General features: G+C 43.9%; 1 protein-coding gene across 1 annotated transcript in view; it reads right to left on the bottom strand.

Annotated features, from left to right (window-relative positions):
- Nucleotides 1-16,976, bottom strand: part of LOC128702390 (acetyl-coenzyme A synthetase 2-like, mitochondrial) — a 60,341-nt gene extending 43,365 nt beyond the window's left edge. Inside the window, exon 1 of the mRNA XM_053796633.2 lies at nucleotides 16,522-16,976. Coding sequence (XP_053652608.2) covers nucleotides 16,522-16,758 — 237 coding nt within the window. The 5' untranslated portion in view covers nucleotides 16,759-16,976. The remainder of the gene's footprint in view (nucleotides 1-16,521) is intronic.
- Between the last annotated feature and the right edge of the window lie 239 nt (nucleotides 16,977-17,215).

Raw genomic sequence — 17,215 nt, 5'->3', positions numbered from 1 at the left:
ACCAGGCCACCAGAGCCCCAATTACTGGTATCCCCAGGGAAGGAATACCTAGTGATCCCAACACGTGTTTTGGTGTTCCTAGTAAAGTTATTTCTGTCATCTGTGTCATTGTGCTTGCTTCAGTTTTGCCCGTGGCTGCTGCTGGAGACTTGCCCGTGGCTGCTGCTGGAGACTTGCCCGTGGCTGCTGCTGGAGACTTGCCCGTGGCTGCTGCTGGAGACTTGCCCGTGGCTGCTGCTGGAGCTCTGCCCGTGGCTGCTGCTGGAGCTCTGCCCGTGGCTGCTTATACTGGCAGCATTTGCTTGTGATATTTACAGCATGGGTTGCTCAAGGCCATCACCGTCTGCTGTCGACGACCCCATCCTGGGTTACACATCTCAGCTAGCTGACGTACCAACGTACCAGCCTTCACGATCCACCTCAACGCAAACATGTAGATATTTCACCTGTTTTCACCTGTGGTTTCATAGCACGTCTACACAACAGATGTCTGATGAACACGAGATGTTTTGCGTGGATGACAACATGACAACACATGAAGTTCATTCCCTGACTCACTCTCTCGAGTTGACGTGAACATCCCAGGACCTTCTAAAGAATTATGACGCCTCAACAGTTGCATGATGTGAGGCTTTGTCTATCAAGCCATTTTCATGAGGCATCTCTAGTAATTTAAAAGAAATTAATTTTTCTCCGTCTTATACGTAAAATACTGCACTGTTGCTGGTGGAGCTGCATGGCAACTTGCTTGTCCTTGGCAAATACTGTGGAAATATCGGATGTTGCAAGCATACTGTAGAATCTATCTTTTAGATCACTGCACTTTCTCGTAGCTAGCTGGTTGCTAATCACCAATAGAGCTGCAAATAGTCACCAGATAATGCAACAGTTATATTAAACAAGTATATGAGGTGCCTGCAAACATACTGTAATCATGTCTTAACCATTTACGTATGTTGTTAAAATGTCAGTTGAAGGCGGATACTACTCCATCCGGTCAGGAACGTTCTGATGGCCAGCAACACATTCCTCTATACACACAGAGGAGTGCACCTCTCAGTGTATACACACAGAAGAGTGCACCTCTCAGTGTATACACACAGAAGAGTGTACCTCTCATTGTATACACACAGAAGAGTGCACCTCTCATTGTATACACACAGAAGAGTGCACCTCTCAGTGTATACACACAGAAGAGTGCACCTCTCATTGTATACACACAGAAGAGTGCACCTCTCAGTGTATACACACAGAAGAGTGCACCTCTCAGTGTATACACACAGAAGAGTGCACCTCTCATTGTATACACACAGAAGAGTGCACCTCTCATTGTATACACACAGAAGAGTGCACCTCTCAGTGTATACACACAGAAGAGTGCACCTCTCATTGTATACACACAGAAGAGTGCACCTCTCAGTGTATACACACAGAAGAGTGCACCTCTCATTGTATACACACAGAAGAGTGCACCTCTCATTGTATACACACAGAAGAGTGCACCTCTCAGTGTATACACACAGAAGAGTGCACCTCTCAGTGTATACACACAGAAGAGTGCACCTCTCAGTGTATACACACAGAAGAGTGCACCTCTCATTGTATACACACAGAAGAGTGCACCTCTCAGTGTATACACACAGAAGAGTGCACCTCTCATTGTATACACACAGAAGAGTGCACCTCTCAGTGTATACACACAGAAGAGTGCACCTCTCATTGTATACACACAGAAGAGTGCACCTCTCAGTGTATACACACAGAAGAGTGCACCTCTCATTGTATACACACAGAAGAGTGCACCTCTCATTGTATACACACAGAAGAGTGCACCTCTCATTGTATACACACAGAAGAGTGCACCTCTCAGTGTATACACACAGAAGAGTGCACCTCTCATTGTATACACACAGAAGAGTGCACCTCTCATTGTATACACACAGAAGAGTGCACCTCTCATTGTATACACACAGAAGAGTGCACCTCTCAGTGTATACACACAGAAGAGTGCACCTCTCATTGTATACACACAGAAGAGTGCACCTCTCAGTGTATACACACAGAAGAGTGCACCTCTCATTGTATACACACAGAAGAGTGCACCTCTCATTGTATACACACAGAAGAGTGCACCTCTCATTGTATACACACAGAAGAGTGCACCTCTCATTGTATACACACAGAAGAGTGCACCTCTCATTGTATACACACAGAAGAGTGCACCTCTCATTGTATACACACAGAAGAGTGCACCTCTCATTGTATACACACAGAAGAGTGCACCTCTCATTGTATACACACAGAAGAGTGCACTTCTCAGTGTATACACACAGAAGAGTGCACCTCTCATTGTATACACACAGAAGAGTGCACCTCTCAGTGTATGCACACAGAAGAGTGCACCTCTCATTGTATACACACAGAAGAGTGCACCTCTCATTGTATACACACAGAAGAGTGCACCTCTCAGTGTATACACACAGAAGAGTGCACCTCTCATTGTATACACACAGAAGAGTGCACCTCTCAGTGTATGCACACAGAAGAGTGCACCTCTCATTGTATACACACAGAAGAGTGCACCTCTCAGTGTATACACACAGAAGAGTGCACCTCTCAGTGTATACACACAGAAGAGTGCACCTCTCAGTGTATACACACAGAAGAGTGCACCTCTCATTGTATACACACAGAAGAGTGCACCTCTCATTGTATACACACAGAAGAGTGCACCTCTTAGTGTATACACACAGAAGAGTGCACCTCTCATTGTATACACACAGAAGAGTGCACCTCTCATTGTATACACACAGAAGAGTGCACCTCTCATTGTATACACACAGAAGAGTGCACCTCTCATTGTATACACACAGAAGAGTGCACCTCTCATTGTATACACACAGAAGAGTGCACTTCTCAGTGTATACACACAGAAGAGTGCACCTCTCATTGTATACACACAGAAGAGTGCACCTCTCAGTGTATGCACACAGAAGAGTGCACCTCTCATTGTATACACACAGAAGAGTGCACCTCTCATTGTATACACACAGAAGAGTGCACCTCTCAGTGTATACACACAGAAGAGTGCACCTCTCATTGTATACACACAGAAGAGTGCACCTCTCAGTGTATGCACACAGAAGAGTGCACCTCTCATTGTATACACACAGAAGAGTGCACCTCTCAGTGTATACACACAGAAGAGTGCACCTCTCAGTGTATACACACAGAAGAGTGCACCTCTCAGTGTATACACACAGAAGAGTGCACCTCTCATTGTATACACACAGAAGAGTGCACCTCTCATTGTATACACACAGAAGAGTGCACCTCTTAGTGTATACACACAGAAGAGTGCACCTCTCATTGTATACACACAGAAGAGTGCACCTCTCATTGTATACACACAGAAGAGTGCACCTCTCATTGTATACACACAGAAGAGTGCACCTCTCATTGTATACACACAGAAGAGTGCACCTCTCATTGTATACACACAGAAGAGTGCACCTCTCAGTGTATACACACAAAAGAGTGCACCTCTCATTGTATACACACAGAAGAGTGCACCTCTCAGTGTATACACACAGAAGAGTGCACCTCTCATTGTATACACACAGAAGAGTGCACCTCTCATTGTATACACACAGAAGAGTGCACCTCTCATTGTATACACACAGAAGAGTGCACCTCTCATTGTATACACACAGAAGAGTGCACCTCTCAGTGTATACACACAGAAGAGTGCACCTCTCATTGTATACACACAGAAGAGTGCACCTCTCATTGTATACACACAGAAGAGTGCACCTCTCATTGTATACACACAGAAGAGTGCACCTCTCAGTGTATACACACAGAAGAGTGCACCTCTCATTGTATACACACAGAAGAGTGCACCTCTCAGTGTATACACACAGAAGAGTGCACCTCTCATTGTATACACACAGAAGAGTGCACCTCTCATTGTATACACACAGAAGAGTGCACCTCTCATTGTATACACACAGAAGAGTGCACCTCTCATTGTATACACACAGAAGAGTGCACCTCTCATTGTATACACACAGAAGAGTGCACTTCTCAGTGTATACACACAGAAGAGTGCACCTCTCATTGTATACACACAGAAGAGTGCACCTCTCAGTGTATGCACACAGAAGAGTGCACCTCTCATTGTATACACACAGAGTGCACCTCTCATTGTATACACACAGAAGAGTGCACCTCTCAGTGTATACACACAGAAGAGTGCACCTCTCATTGTATACACACAGAAGAGTGCACCTCTCAGTGTATGCACACAGAAGAGTGCACCTCTCATTGTATACACACAGAAGAGTGCACCTCTCAGTGTATGCACACAGAAGAGTGCACCTCTCAGTGTATACACACAGAAGAGTGCACCTCTCAGTGTATACACACAGAAGAGTGCACCTCTCATTGTATACACACAGAAGAGTGCACCTCTCATTGTATACACACAGAAGAGTGCACCTCTTAGTGTATACACACAGAAGAGTGCACCTCTCATTGTATACACACAGAAGAGTGCACCTCTCATTGTATACACACAGAAGAGTGCACCTCTCAGTGTATACACACAGAAGAGTGCACCTCTCATTGTATACACACAGAAGAGTGCACCTCTCATTGTATACACACAGAAGAGTGCACCTCTCATTGTATACACACAGAAGAGTGCACCTCTCAGTGTATACACACAGAAGAGTGCACCTCTCATTGTATACACACAGAAGAGTGCACCTCTCATTGTATACACACAGAAGAGTGCACCTGTCAGTGTATACACACAGAAGAGTGCACCTCTCAGTGTATACACACAGAAGAGTGCACCTCTCATTGTATACACACAGAAGAGTGCACCTCTCAGTGTATACACACAGAAGAGTGCACCTCTCATTGTGTGCACACAGACGAGTGCACCTCTCATTGTGTGCACACAGACGAGTGCACCTCTCATTGTGTGCACACAGACGAGTGCATCTCTCATTGTATACACTGTGAATTTCTCATTGTATACACCCATAGGGGTATATCCCTCTGTGTGTATACAGGATTGTCTATATCAGTGTATAGACAAAGATTATTATCGGTCACTGGAAGTTTAGCAATTGCTTTGACTGACAAACGAAGCCGATAAGTATGACAAGACTTTACATAGCAAGTGATTATTAGGACAACGTATTGCTTGTGTAGAGCTTAACCAAGCCAGAGGTTGATAAAGCTCTACAGAATGAGCCAGCTCCTAGTGTCACAGCTGTCTATCTAGACGGAGTGAAGCAGGTTCTAGTGTCACAACTGTCTATCTAGACGGAGTGAAGCAGGTTCTAGTGTCACAACTGTCTATCTAGACGGAATGAAGCAAGTTATAGTGTCACAACTGTCTATCTAGACGGAATGAAGCAAGTTCTAGTGTCACAACTGTCTATCTAGACGGAATGAAGCAGGTTATAGTGTCACTCTCACACGAATGAAAACCGGCCACTTGTGCTCACAACGTAAATAGCGTTAAGATTCATTTTTCTATGTTCCTCTTAGGGGTTAATGCCCCTTCAACATCTGGGTTAATAACCCCTCAACATCTGGGTTAATGACCCCCTCAACATCTGGGTTAATGACCCCCCTCAACATCTGGGTTAATGATCCCTCAACATCTGGGTTAATGATCCCCTCAACATCTGGGTTAATGATCCCTCAACATCTGGGTTAATGACCCCCTCAATATCTGGGCTAATGACCCCCTCAACATCTGGGTTAATGATCCCTCAACATCTGGGTTAATGACCCCCTCAATATCTGGGTTAATGATCCCTCAACATCTGGGTTAATGACCCCCTCAACATCTGGGTTAATGATCCCTCAACATCTGGGTTAATGACCCCCTCAATATCTGGGTTAATGATCCCCTCAACATCTGGGTTAATGATCCCTCAACATCTGGGTTAATGACCCCCTCAATATCTGGGTTAATGACGCCCTCAACATCTTGGTTAATGACCCCTCAATATCTGGGTTAATGACCCCCTCAACATCTGGGTTAATGATCCCTCAACATCTGGGTTAATGACCCCTCAACATCTGGGTTAATGATCCCCTCAACATCTGGGTTAATGACTCTTCAACATCTGGGTTAATGACCTCCTCAACATCTGGGTTAATGGCCCCCTCAACATCTGGGTTAATGACCCCTCAACATCTGGGTTAATAACCCCTCAACATCTGGGCTAATGACTCCTCAACATCTGGGTTAATGACCCCCTCAACATCTGGGTTAATGACCCCTCAACATCTGGATTAATGATCCCCTCAACATCTGGGTTAATGACCCCTCAACATCAGGGTTAATGATCCCGCAACATCTGGGTTAATGACCCTCAACATCAGGGTTAATGACTCCCTCAACATCTGGGTTAATGACCTTTCAACATCTGGGTTAATGACCCCCTCAGCATCTGGGTTAATGACCCCCTCAACATCTTGGTTAATGATCCCTCAACATCTGGGTTAATGATCCCTCAACATCTGGGTTAATGACCCCCTCAATATCTGGGTTAATGATCCCTCAACATCTGGGTTAATAATCCCTCAACATCTGGGTTAATGACCCCCTCAATATCTGGGTTAATGACGCCCTCAACATCTTGGTTAATGACCTCTCAATATCTGGGTTAATGACCCCCTCAACATCTGGGTTAATGATCCCTCAACATCTGGGTTAATGACCCCTCAACATCTGGGTTAATGATCCCCTCAACATCTGGGTTAATGACTCTTCAACATCTGGGTTAATGACCTCCTCAACATCTGGGTTAATAGCCCCCTCAACATCTGGGTTAATGACCCCTCAACATCTGGGTTAATAACCCCTCAACATCTGGGCTAATGACTCCTCAACATCTGGGTTAATGACCCCCTCAACATCTGGGTTAATGACCCCTCAACATCTGGATTAATGATCCCCTCAACATCTGGGTTAATGACCCCTCAACATCAGGGTTAATGATCCCGCAACATCTGGGTTAATGACCCTCAACATCAGGGTTAATGACTCCCTCAACATCTGGGTTAATGACCTTTCAACATCTGGGTTAATGACCCCCTCAGCATCTGGGTTAATGACCCCCTCAACATCTTGGTTAATGATCCCTCAACATCTGCGTTAATGATCCCTCAACATCTGGGTTAATGACCCCCTCAATATCTGGGTTAATGACCCCCTCAACATCTGGGTTAATAATCCCTCAACATCTGGGTTAATGACCCCCTCAATATCTGGGTTAATGATCCCCTCAACATCTGGGTTAATGATCCCTCAACATCTGGGTTAATGACCCCCTCAATATCTGGGTTAATGACGCCCTCAACATCTTGGTTAATTATCATGTGGGAGTTCGATACGTGGATTAGGGTAGAAATACTCACGTAGGCTGTTATACGTATAATTACTGTTATGTGGACAGAGCTCTTGCCAGCCGTACCTATCTCCTTGGTTACACTCGTAAAACTGACTAGCCGTCTGGCCAGTACCCCGTAGTGGGTGTTTTGAAATAGTGTCAGCTCAGCACAATATGAAGACCGTGACTCAAGACGGTTGGTCGTTGAGTCAACGGACGGTTACGGTAACTGGTTACTAGACTGGTAACTGGTTACTACTACTGAGAGCTCGGCGACGCTAACGTATGTCGTCCCGACATACAACTAATACAAACTAGAGATGGCAGGTATACGGCTTGGGCTGATTCTATACAATGTCAAAGTACACAACATGAACATTATAGATACATAAGTAGAACATTGGAATGAAAGCTTACGTAACTGAAACTGTAATGCATACAAGGTATACTATAGTACAACTTAAAACTCAACAAATGAACAACGAACTCAACATTGAGATTACAAGTGATAAAAACAAAAATTTTGATCGATCGATCTGTATTCGTGTGATCTACGGATTCTGAGGAAGGAATATATACAAAGAAAGAGTGTTTAACAGAAAGGCAGATTCGGTGCACGCAAATCTAGACTGTTAACTCTCAGAATGCGGAGAGAACATGAACACAAAAAAAAATTCTTGAATACTGTAAGTTGATACTGTAATTATTCATCTATACAGGTTATTTACATTTAATCCCACCGCTGCCACCATTTATCATGTGGGAGTTCGATACGTGGATTAGGGTAGAAATACTCACGTAGGCTGTTATACGTATAATTACTGTTATGTGGACAGAGCTCTTGCCAGCCGTACCTATCTCCTTGGTTACACTCGTAAAACTGACTAGCCGTCTGGCCAGTACCCCGTAGTGGGTGTTTTGAAATAGTGTCAGCTCAGCACAATATGAAGACCGTGACTCAAGACGGTTGGTCGTTGAGTCAACGGACGGTTACGGTAACTGGTTACTAGACTGGTAACTGGTTACTACTACTGAGATAATGACCCCTCAATATCTGGGTTAATGACCCCCTCAACATCTGGGTTAATGATCCCTCAACATCTGGGTTAATGACCCCTCAACATCTGGGTTAATGATCCCCTCAACATCTGGGTTAATGACCCTTCAACATCTGGGTTAATGACCTCCTCAACATCTGGGTTAATGGCCCCCTCAACATCTGGGTTAATGACCCCTCAACATCTGGGTTAATAACCCCTCAACATCTGGGCTAATGACTCCTCAACATCTGGGTTAATGACCCCCTCAACATCTGGGTTAATGACCCCTCAACATCTGGATTAATGATCCCCTCAACATCTGGGTTAATGACCCCTCAACATCAGGGTTAATGATCCCGCAACATCTGGGATAATGACCCTCAACATCAGGGTTAATGACCCCCTCAACATCTGGGTTAATGACCCTTCAACATCTGGGTTAATGACCCCCTCAGCATCTGGGTTAATGACCCCCTCAACATCTTGGTTAATGATCCCTCAACATCTGGGTTAATGAGCCCCTCAACATCTGGGTTAATGACCCCCTCAACATCAGGGTTAATGACCCCCCTCAACATCTGGGTTAATGACCCCTCAACATCTGGGTTAATGATCCCTCAACATCTGGGTTAATGACCCCTCAACATCTGTGTTAATGACCCCTCAACATCTTGGTTAATGATCCCCTCAACATCTGGGTTAATGATCCCTCAACATCTGGGTTAATGACCCCTCAACATCTGGGTTAATGACCCCTCAACATCTTGGTTAATGATCCCCTCAACATCTGGGTTAATGACCCCTCAACATCTGGGTTAATGACCCCTCAACATCTGGGTTAATGACCCCTCAACATCTGGGTTAATAACCCCTCAACATCTGGGTTAATGACCCCTCAACATCTGGGTTAATGATCCCCTCAACATTTAGGTTAATGAACCCTCAACATCTTGGTTAATAACCCCTCAACATCTGGGTTAATGATTCCCTCAACAACTGGGTTAACATCCCCTTAACATCTGGGTTAATGACCCCTCAACATCTGGGTTAATGAACCCTTCAACAACTGAGTTAATAACCCCTCAACATCTGGGTTAATGATCCCTTCAACACCTGGGTTAATATCCCCTCAACATCTGGGGTAATGAGCCCTCAACAACTGGGTTAATAACCCCTCAACATCTGGGTCAATGACCCCCTCAACATCTTGGTTAATGATCCCCTCAACATCTGGGTTAATAACACCTCAACATCTGGGTTAATAACCCTTCAACATCTGAGTTAATAACCCCTAAACATCTTGGTTAATGATCCCCTCAACATTTAGGTTAATGAACCCTCAACATCTTGGTTAATAACCCCTCAACATCTGGGTTAATGATTCCCTCAACAACTGGGTTAACATCCCCTCAACATCTGGGTTAATGACCCCTCAACATCTGGGTTAATGAACCCTTCAACAACTGAGTTAATAACCCCTCAACATCTGGGTTAATGATCCCTTCAACACCTGGGTTAATATCCCCTCAACATCTGGGGTAATGAGCCCTCAACAACTGGGTTAATAACCCCTCAACATCTGGGTCAATGACCCCCTCAACATCTTGGTTAATGATCCCCTCAACATCTGGGTTAATAACACCTCAACATCTGGGTTAATAACCCTTCAACATCTGAGTTAATAACCCCTAAACATCTGGGTTAATGATCGCCTCAACATTTAGGTTAATGAACCCTCAACATCTTGGTTAATAACCCCTCAACATCTGGGTTAATGATTCCCTCAACAACTGGGTTAACATCCCCTCAACATCTGGGTTAATGACCCCTCAACATCTGGGTTAATGAACCCTTCAACAACTGAGTTAATAACCCCTCAACATCTGGGTTAATGATCCCTTCAACACCTGGGTTAATATCCCCTCAACATCTGGGGTAATGAGCCCTCAACAACTGGGTTAATAACCCCTCAACATCTGGGTCAATGACCCCCTCAACATCTTGGTTAATGATCCCCTCAACATCTGGGTTAATAACCCCTCAACATCTGGGTTAATAACCCTTCAACATCTGAGTTAATAACCCCTAAACATCTGGGTTAATGATCCCCTCAACATTTAGGTTAATGAACCCTCAACATCTTGGTTAATAACCCCTCAACATCTGGTATAATGATTCCCTCAACAACTGGGTTAATATCCCCTCAACATCTGGGTTAATGACCCCTCAACATCTGGGTTAATGAACCCTTCAACAACTGAGTTAATAACCCCTCAACATCTGGGTTAATGATCCCTTCAACACCTGGGTTAATATCCCCTCAACATCTGGGGTAATGAGCCCTCAACAACTGGGTTAATAACCCCTCAACATCTGGGTCAATGACCCCCTCAACATCTTGGTTAATGATCCCCTCAACATCTGGGTTAATAACCCCTAAACATCTGGGTTAATGATCACTTCAACAACTGAGTTAATATCCCCTCAACATCTGGGTTAATGACCCCTCAACATCTGGGTTAATGATCCCCTCAACAACTGGGTTAATATCCCCTCAACATCTGGGTTAATGATCTCCTCAACAACTGGGTTAATATCCCCTCAACATCTGGGTTGGACCATTACCAGGTTGGGACTTGATAAAAGGTCCTGGGGGGCGACACATCTGGTTTTCTTCCCTCCCGAAAATGCGGGTGAATTGTGAATTATTTCGTCCAAGTTATTGTGACTTTTAGTCATATCAGTCTCACTCGACTGTCAAGTGACAGTGTCAACATTGAGCACACGTGACAGTGTCAACATGGAGCACACGTGACAGTGTCAACATGGAGCACACGTGACAGTGTCAACATGGAGCACACGTGACAGTGTCAACATGGAGCACACGTGACAGTGTCAACATGGAGCACACGTGACAGTGTCAACATGGAGGGGTGAGGAGAATCTCTCTCATTGTATATATGCTGAGAGTACATTTAAATCCTTTTCATAGGTATTAAAGTATTCTTGAGGTGAAGCCGCCATAATGACTCTCGTCTTAGTAGGTAGGCTTTAAACCCAATTAACCAGATCAAGATAAATCCTCCGTAAATATATGCAAATTTAAGCCATTTAACCCTTTCACTGTAGGTGCCGTAATATTTCGGCTTGGAAGCCAGTGTCGGTACCCTAATATTACGCCAAAATTCTAGCGGCTTGAAATCTAGCGGGAGAAAGCTGGTAGACCTACATGTGAGAGAATGTACCTTCGTGTCCAGTGTGTGTAGTATAAAAAAATCGGGGACCCAGTGGTCATTTATGGGAACGCCATTTCAGTAGTCCTTGTTTACCATGCCTCGCGGTAAGAAGTACCTCACTGCCCGGCGAACTGGGACTCTTCTCTTCCCAAGTGATAGTTCTAACACAGATGGAAGTGTCAGTGAAGATAAATTTCATGATTTTGAGGAATTTGTGACTGAAAGCAATGCCCAGGACCTGCAATAGAAAACTTCCCATGAAATTATCACAAAATACCCTCTCGTTTGAGGCAAGTGATCACTACCTAATTCATTTGCCTCCAACTAAGAAGAAATTTGTTCAGAAGAGGTTTTAGTTGTGCACATACAACAAAACTCCAATAAACACGAAAAGACACTTGTTTTGTGTGTGAGGAGTGTAAAACAGCACTGTACATGGCACCACGTTTCAAAGAATTTCACAAACTCCAGCACTTCTAATAACGTGCTTAGTGACTATATGTATAAATATATATTATAGAACAATAGTAATAAACAATTTTAAATAATTGTTGGTTTGTGTAAACAAGCTTTGCAAACATATTGACAATATTCGTGCGGGTATTGTGTCGCCGACGTTGCTCTCAGCTCACTTTCTGTCAGCTTCACGCCTCTATATCTCGGTAAGTACTAATTGCAATTTTCTTACTTTTTCTTTTAAAACTCAAAAAAATGTTCTTAAGATTTTGAAAAAAAAATATATTTTAAATATTTTTCGACACTGAGAGCAAGTTTGTGATGAAGGTCTCTGAAAGGATTAGCCAGATCAAGATAAATCCTCCATAAACTAGTATAAATCCTCCATAACCTAATATAAATCCTCCGTAAATGTAAGCAACTCTCATGAGTTACCTTGCAAAAGTTTGTAAGATATTTTCTGGCAGTGTTGGTGTGTGTGGATACACGGGGTCTGGGAGGCATTAACCGGGGGGAAGGGGCATAAGAACGATGCCAGCGATCGTAGTAATTCTGTTATTACCTTACCGCGGTTATTACGCTATGACTCGAGGAGGGGGGGGGTCATACAGTGCCTGAAAATGGGAGGCACTCAGGTTTCATCCATAGAATAATGGCTTCAATTCCTTAACTCAAGAATTCTTCTCCAGCATTGAAGGAGCCTAGCCATGAGAACTGTTATTTTAATGGTGGTAAATACTGACAAATTCCGCCAGATGCGAAGTAACTTTGACACCGTAAAATACTCGAGTATTTACGCTGATATTCTAATCTATTCAGTGAGTGATAAGCTGGAAATACTATGAAGAAATGCTTGGGATTTATCATTGGTGGCAAGGACCAAGAGACGTGTCGACCAGTACAATGACCCCGAGAATAGTATCCACGCTTGTTTTGCACTCTGTGCCCACACACACACACACACACACACACACACACACACACACACACACACACACACACACACAGACTTACTACTCTTGCAGGAGTGAGTAGCTGTCCTAGCTTATTTACTGTCAACTTTGTTATAAAAACTTAACAGTTGCTAGCAACATTAAGTTCACAGGTTTGTGTCTGACAGTGATAATTTTTTTTATATCATTGTGAATGATAGCTCAGTTTCCCCTCAGCCGGGGAGGATGAAAACTTATTGTAGTATAATGAACGAACCAGAAAATCGTGAATACGTTAAAAAAAAAGAGAGAAAGATGAGAGAGAGATTTTGTTGTTAAAGGTCGAGAAGTGGTAAATAGGAACGTGCATGTTGTGTGTAAAGAGAGAGAGAGAGAGAGAGAGAGAGAGAGAGAGAGAGAGAGAGAGAGAGAGAGAGAGAGAGAGAGAGAGAAAGTTGAGCAAGGAAGAGGGATGAGGGTTGGCAGTGCAGCAGCATGGCTTGGTTCTGGCCACTGCCCTTCGCTCTGTTTCCTCTGCCAACCCTGGTAGCTGCTCCTGACATTATGGCAGAGGAGGAGGAGGAGGAAGAGGAGGTAAAGGAGCAAGATCTTAGATCAAGAGCCCTTGAGAAGCATCAAGACACTTTCCTGGAAGAGTCCAGCATCTACGAGTGTAACTGTAAGGTCTGGCTGACATGTTGAGTCAGGCTGATCAGGCCTTGATTCACCGGGAGGCTTGGTCAAAGACTGGGTCGCTGGAGCGTTTCTCAGTAGTAGTAACCAGTTACCAGTAACCACTGTGCCAGTTGACTCACGACCAACCGTCTCTGCCTGAGTCACTGTCTGAACTCATATTGCGCTGACCTGGCAGTATTCAAAGACCCTCTCACATATGGGTACTGTGGGCGGCCAGTCAGTTGTACGAGAGAGAGCAGAGAGACTAGGTTACGGCTGTAAGGGCGCTACCCACATTATCTGTAATTATACGTACTACAGTATTCAAAGACCCTCTCACATATGGGTACTGTGGGCGGCCAGTCAGTCAGTTGTACGAGAGAGAGCAGACAGACTAGGTTACGGCTGTAAGGGCGCTACCCACATTATCTGTAATTATACGTACTACCAGCCTACGTGAGTATTACTTTACCTAATCCACGTGTCGAACTCCCACATGATACGTTGACACCCGGAACGACCTCCAGGTAGACTCCACGTAGGCAGTTCCCAACTTGTACCCTATGAACTCAACTCTCAGATCTTTAACAGTGATAACACACTAACCCCGACGCTATGAACAGCTGATCCTCCCACTCATGCACTTGGCTAACTCTTCCTTCCTTCTAAAATATGAGATAAATATAGCTCTTATACCACAAGACGGGCAGCTAGCTACCAACAGTTGTAATCTAATTGTACTTTTCCCAAGAACATCACTTCATCAGTGAACATAGTTCGCTGAACTTTGGTCTGGAAAAAAATTTCATGACAGATATTTGAGAAATATTGTTTACTCACAGATGGCTCCAACTTCGTCCTGTACTCTGCATTATGTAGTTTACCTTCAGATAAAGTGTGTATGGATAACTAAAGTGTAATGAACACTTGTCAGTGTTCAATAATAACCCACATGTAGACAGCAACACAGAAGATTAATTAGTCTATATATTTCGATCCATTCAGTGATCCTCTTCAGCAGATAAAGAGGATCCCAGAAGGGGGTCGAAATATACAGACCAATTAATCTTCTTAGTTACTGTCTCCATGCTACTACACAGAAACTCTTAGCTGGTAAATGGTTCTTCGTAACTCTGGACCCGATATAACCTTGTATGAGAGAGAGAAGATGACCTTGACAAACTATAGCATCCTTACCCAGTAACGAGGTACAGGACGAGGAGCCAGAACGAGCTTTAATAAGGTAATCTGAACGAGCTTTGTTGACAGAGATAATCACCAGAGAAAAACTGTTATCTACTTCTATTAAAAATATAACAATGAGGGTAATCAGTTTGAAAAAGTTATTTTGTCTCACTGATACTACTGCACCAGTCATACTATACTCAAGGCAGCCTTAAGAAGTACATTTATAACCTTACTTTTTAAATCTGTGGACCGATAAGCCAGTGGAAGGCCTCGGTCAGATGACCAAAAGCTCCAGCTGCGGGGTCCTCATATGACTTAAGATCCGCGTCAGAAAATATTTGTCCTGTTTCTTGACAAATCTTACCTAATCTAAGGAGTTCTTCTATGTAATGGAAGGCTTCGGATTCCCGGAACTGAAGTTATTGTCCCCTTCCTTGGATTAAACTTATTTATCCCGACCTCTCCATTCTCCAGGTGCTAATTAATCCCTTATGGATTCACTAATACGATTATATTTCCAGGTGATCTATACAATATTCATGTAGACCCCGCCCACATGTGATCTCCCCTGTTACTGCTGCATCGCTTCACCCCTTCCACTCTCTCTCCACTATTTGATCACTAGCTTCCTTGTAGGAAACTGCAAGATGTTTTTACAACTCGACTGCTAAATCTCTGGCTCACCTTTTGGGTCTGACCTACTGTGCTTTCACTATTGGCACCCGTCCACTTGTGACCACATCTGCAGCTGCTGTATCTCTTCGCTCTTTCTACTGGTTCTACTATAAAAGACTTCGTTCTACGTCTTTGTATTCAAGTGATGGATCCCCTTGTGGGCGAAACGTTTCTCCATAAAGATTACCTGGAGTTTACCTGGAGAGAGTTCCGGGGGTCAACGCCCCCGCGGCCCGGTCTGTAATATTGTCACAGCAGATGCAGTTTAGGTAGCGAGTCTGTCCCGCGCATAGCGGTCAGAGGATCGAGCCTAAAGAACTTGGGCAGAATGACTCGCACGGGTTTAGAGCTCGCCAAAAAATTAAATCCTTCCCCCCACATTCTCCAGGCGTTAAAATAAACTATATATGAAGCGTCAGCCATTAAAAGAACGTGTGTAGCGCTGCCAAGGACGGACCTAATGACGTCAATTCATCTGATGATTGAGACGAAAAACACATTTTAATTATTATCATCATCATTAGTAATCATTACCAGAAGAAAACTCAAGACTCATGGGGGTTCACATGGCATTTTGGGAATGGGAGGTAATCATCCTTGATCTGAGGAAGTCAAATCACTCTCATCGCGCTCCTGGGGTTACTATATATATATATATATATATATATATATATATATATATATATATATATATATATATATATATATATATATATATATATATATATATATATATATATCATTCTAGGCCTATACAGACACGACTAAGAGAAACATATACATCAAGTAGTGTATATGTGTGTATGTATACACACACCGAGAAACATACATCTTTCGGTGTATATACATGCTTGCAAGTGCGGCTAATAGCGAAGCATACAAACTCCTGTAGTCTCACCTGTTCCAGGGAGAACTTGTGTATGCTCTCGTGAGTCTGCAGGTGTGGGAAGGCATCTGTGATCTCAGGGATGGGAGTGGTGGTGATCTCCGCAGGTGTGACTGCTGATTTGACCTCGTTGGAGGAAAAGGATCTGCAGGCGTGTAGATAACCCCGTGTGGCACAGATACTCTGAGGAGTCCTCCATATCTGTTGCACAGCCCGAGACACCAGTTGAACAGATACAAACAATCGCATGATGCTGTTTTCCTACTGTACTCTCAACACCTGTTCGTGCTCACACCTGTGGTAAGACTGCGCAGGTAGCCTCTCTGTACGTAATATATATCACACATGTAAGTAGGTGTTTATCTAAACATTAGCTATGTATATGATCCTCTCACAGGAGGATAGCGTACTCACACACGGACCCAACACTGATATCCTGGCGACTGAATCGCGTAGTGCAGAGTACAAACTTTTAAGCATTACCGGCGACCCAAGGGAGCACAGCGACAGGGAAGATTCAGCCTTCGGCACGGGCCAACACAGCTGAATTTTGTAAGCTCCCTGCGATGTTTATGCTTTGCGTCAGAGTGCGTCTTCCAATGAGAACTCGGGTACAGTTCCACCCTCTTGATCAAGGTTTGTGATTGGTCTCTTGCAAGCAGGTATGTGTGTGTGTGTACTCTTCTATTTGTACTCAACTATTTGT

This window comes from Cherax quadricarinatus, chromosome 80, assembly GCF_038502225.1.
Source record: "Cherax quadricarinatus isolate ZL_2023a chromosome 80, ASM3850222v1, whole genome shotgun sequence".
Lineage (NCBI taxonomy): Eukaryota > Metazoa > Arthropoda > Malacostraca > Decapoda > Parastacidae > Cherax > Cherax quadricarinatus.
Note: the sequence above shows the minus strand (reverse complement) of the source record. Positions and strands in the feature narration are given on the sequence as shown.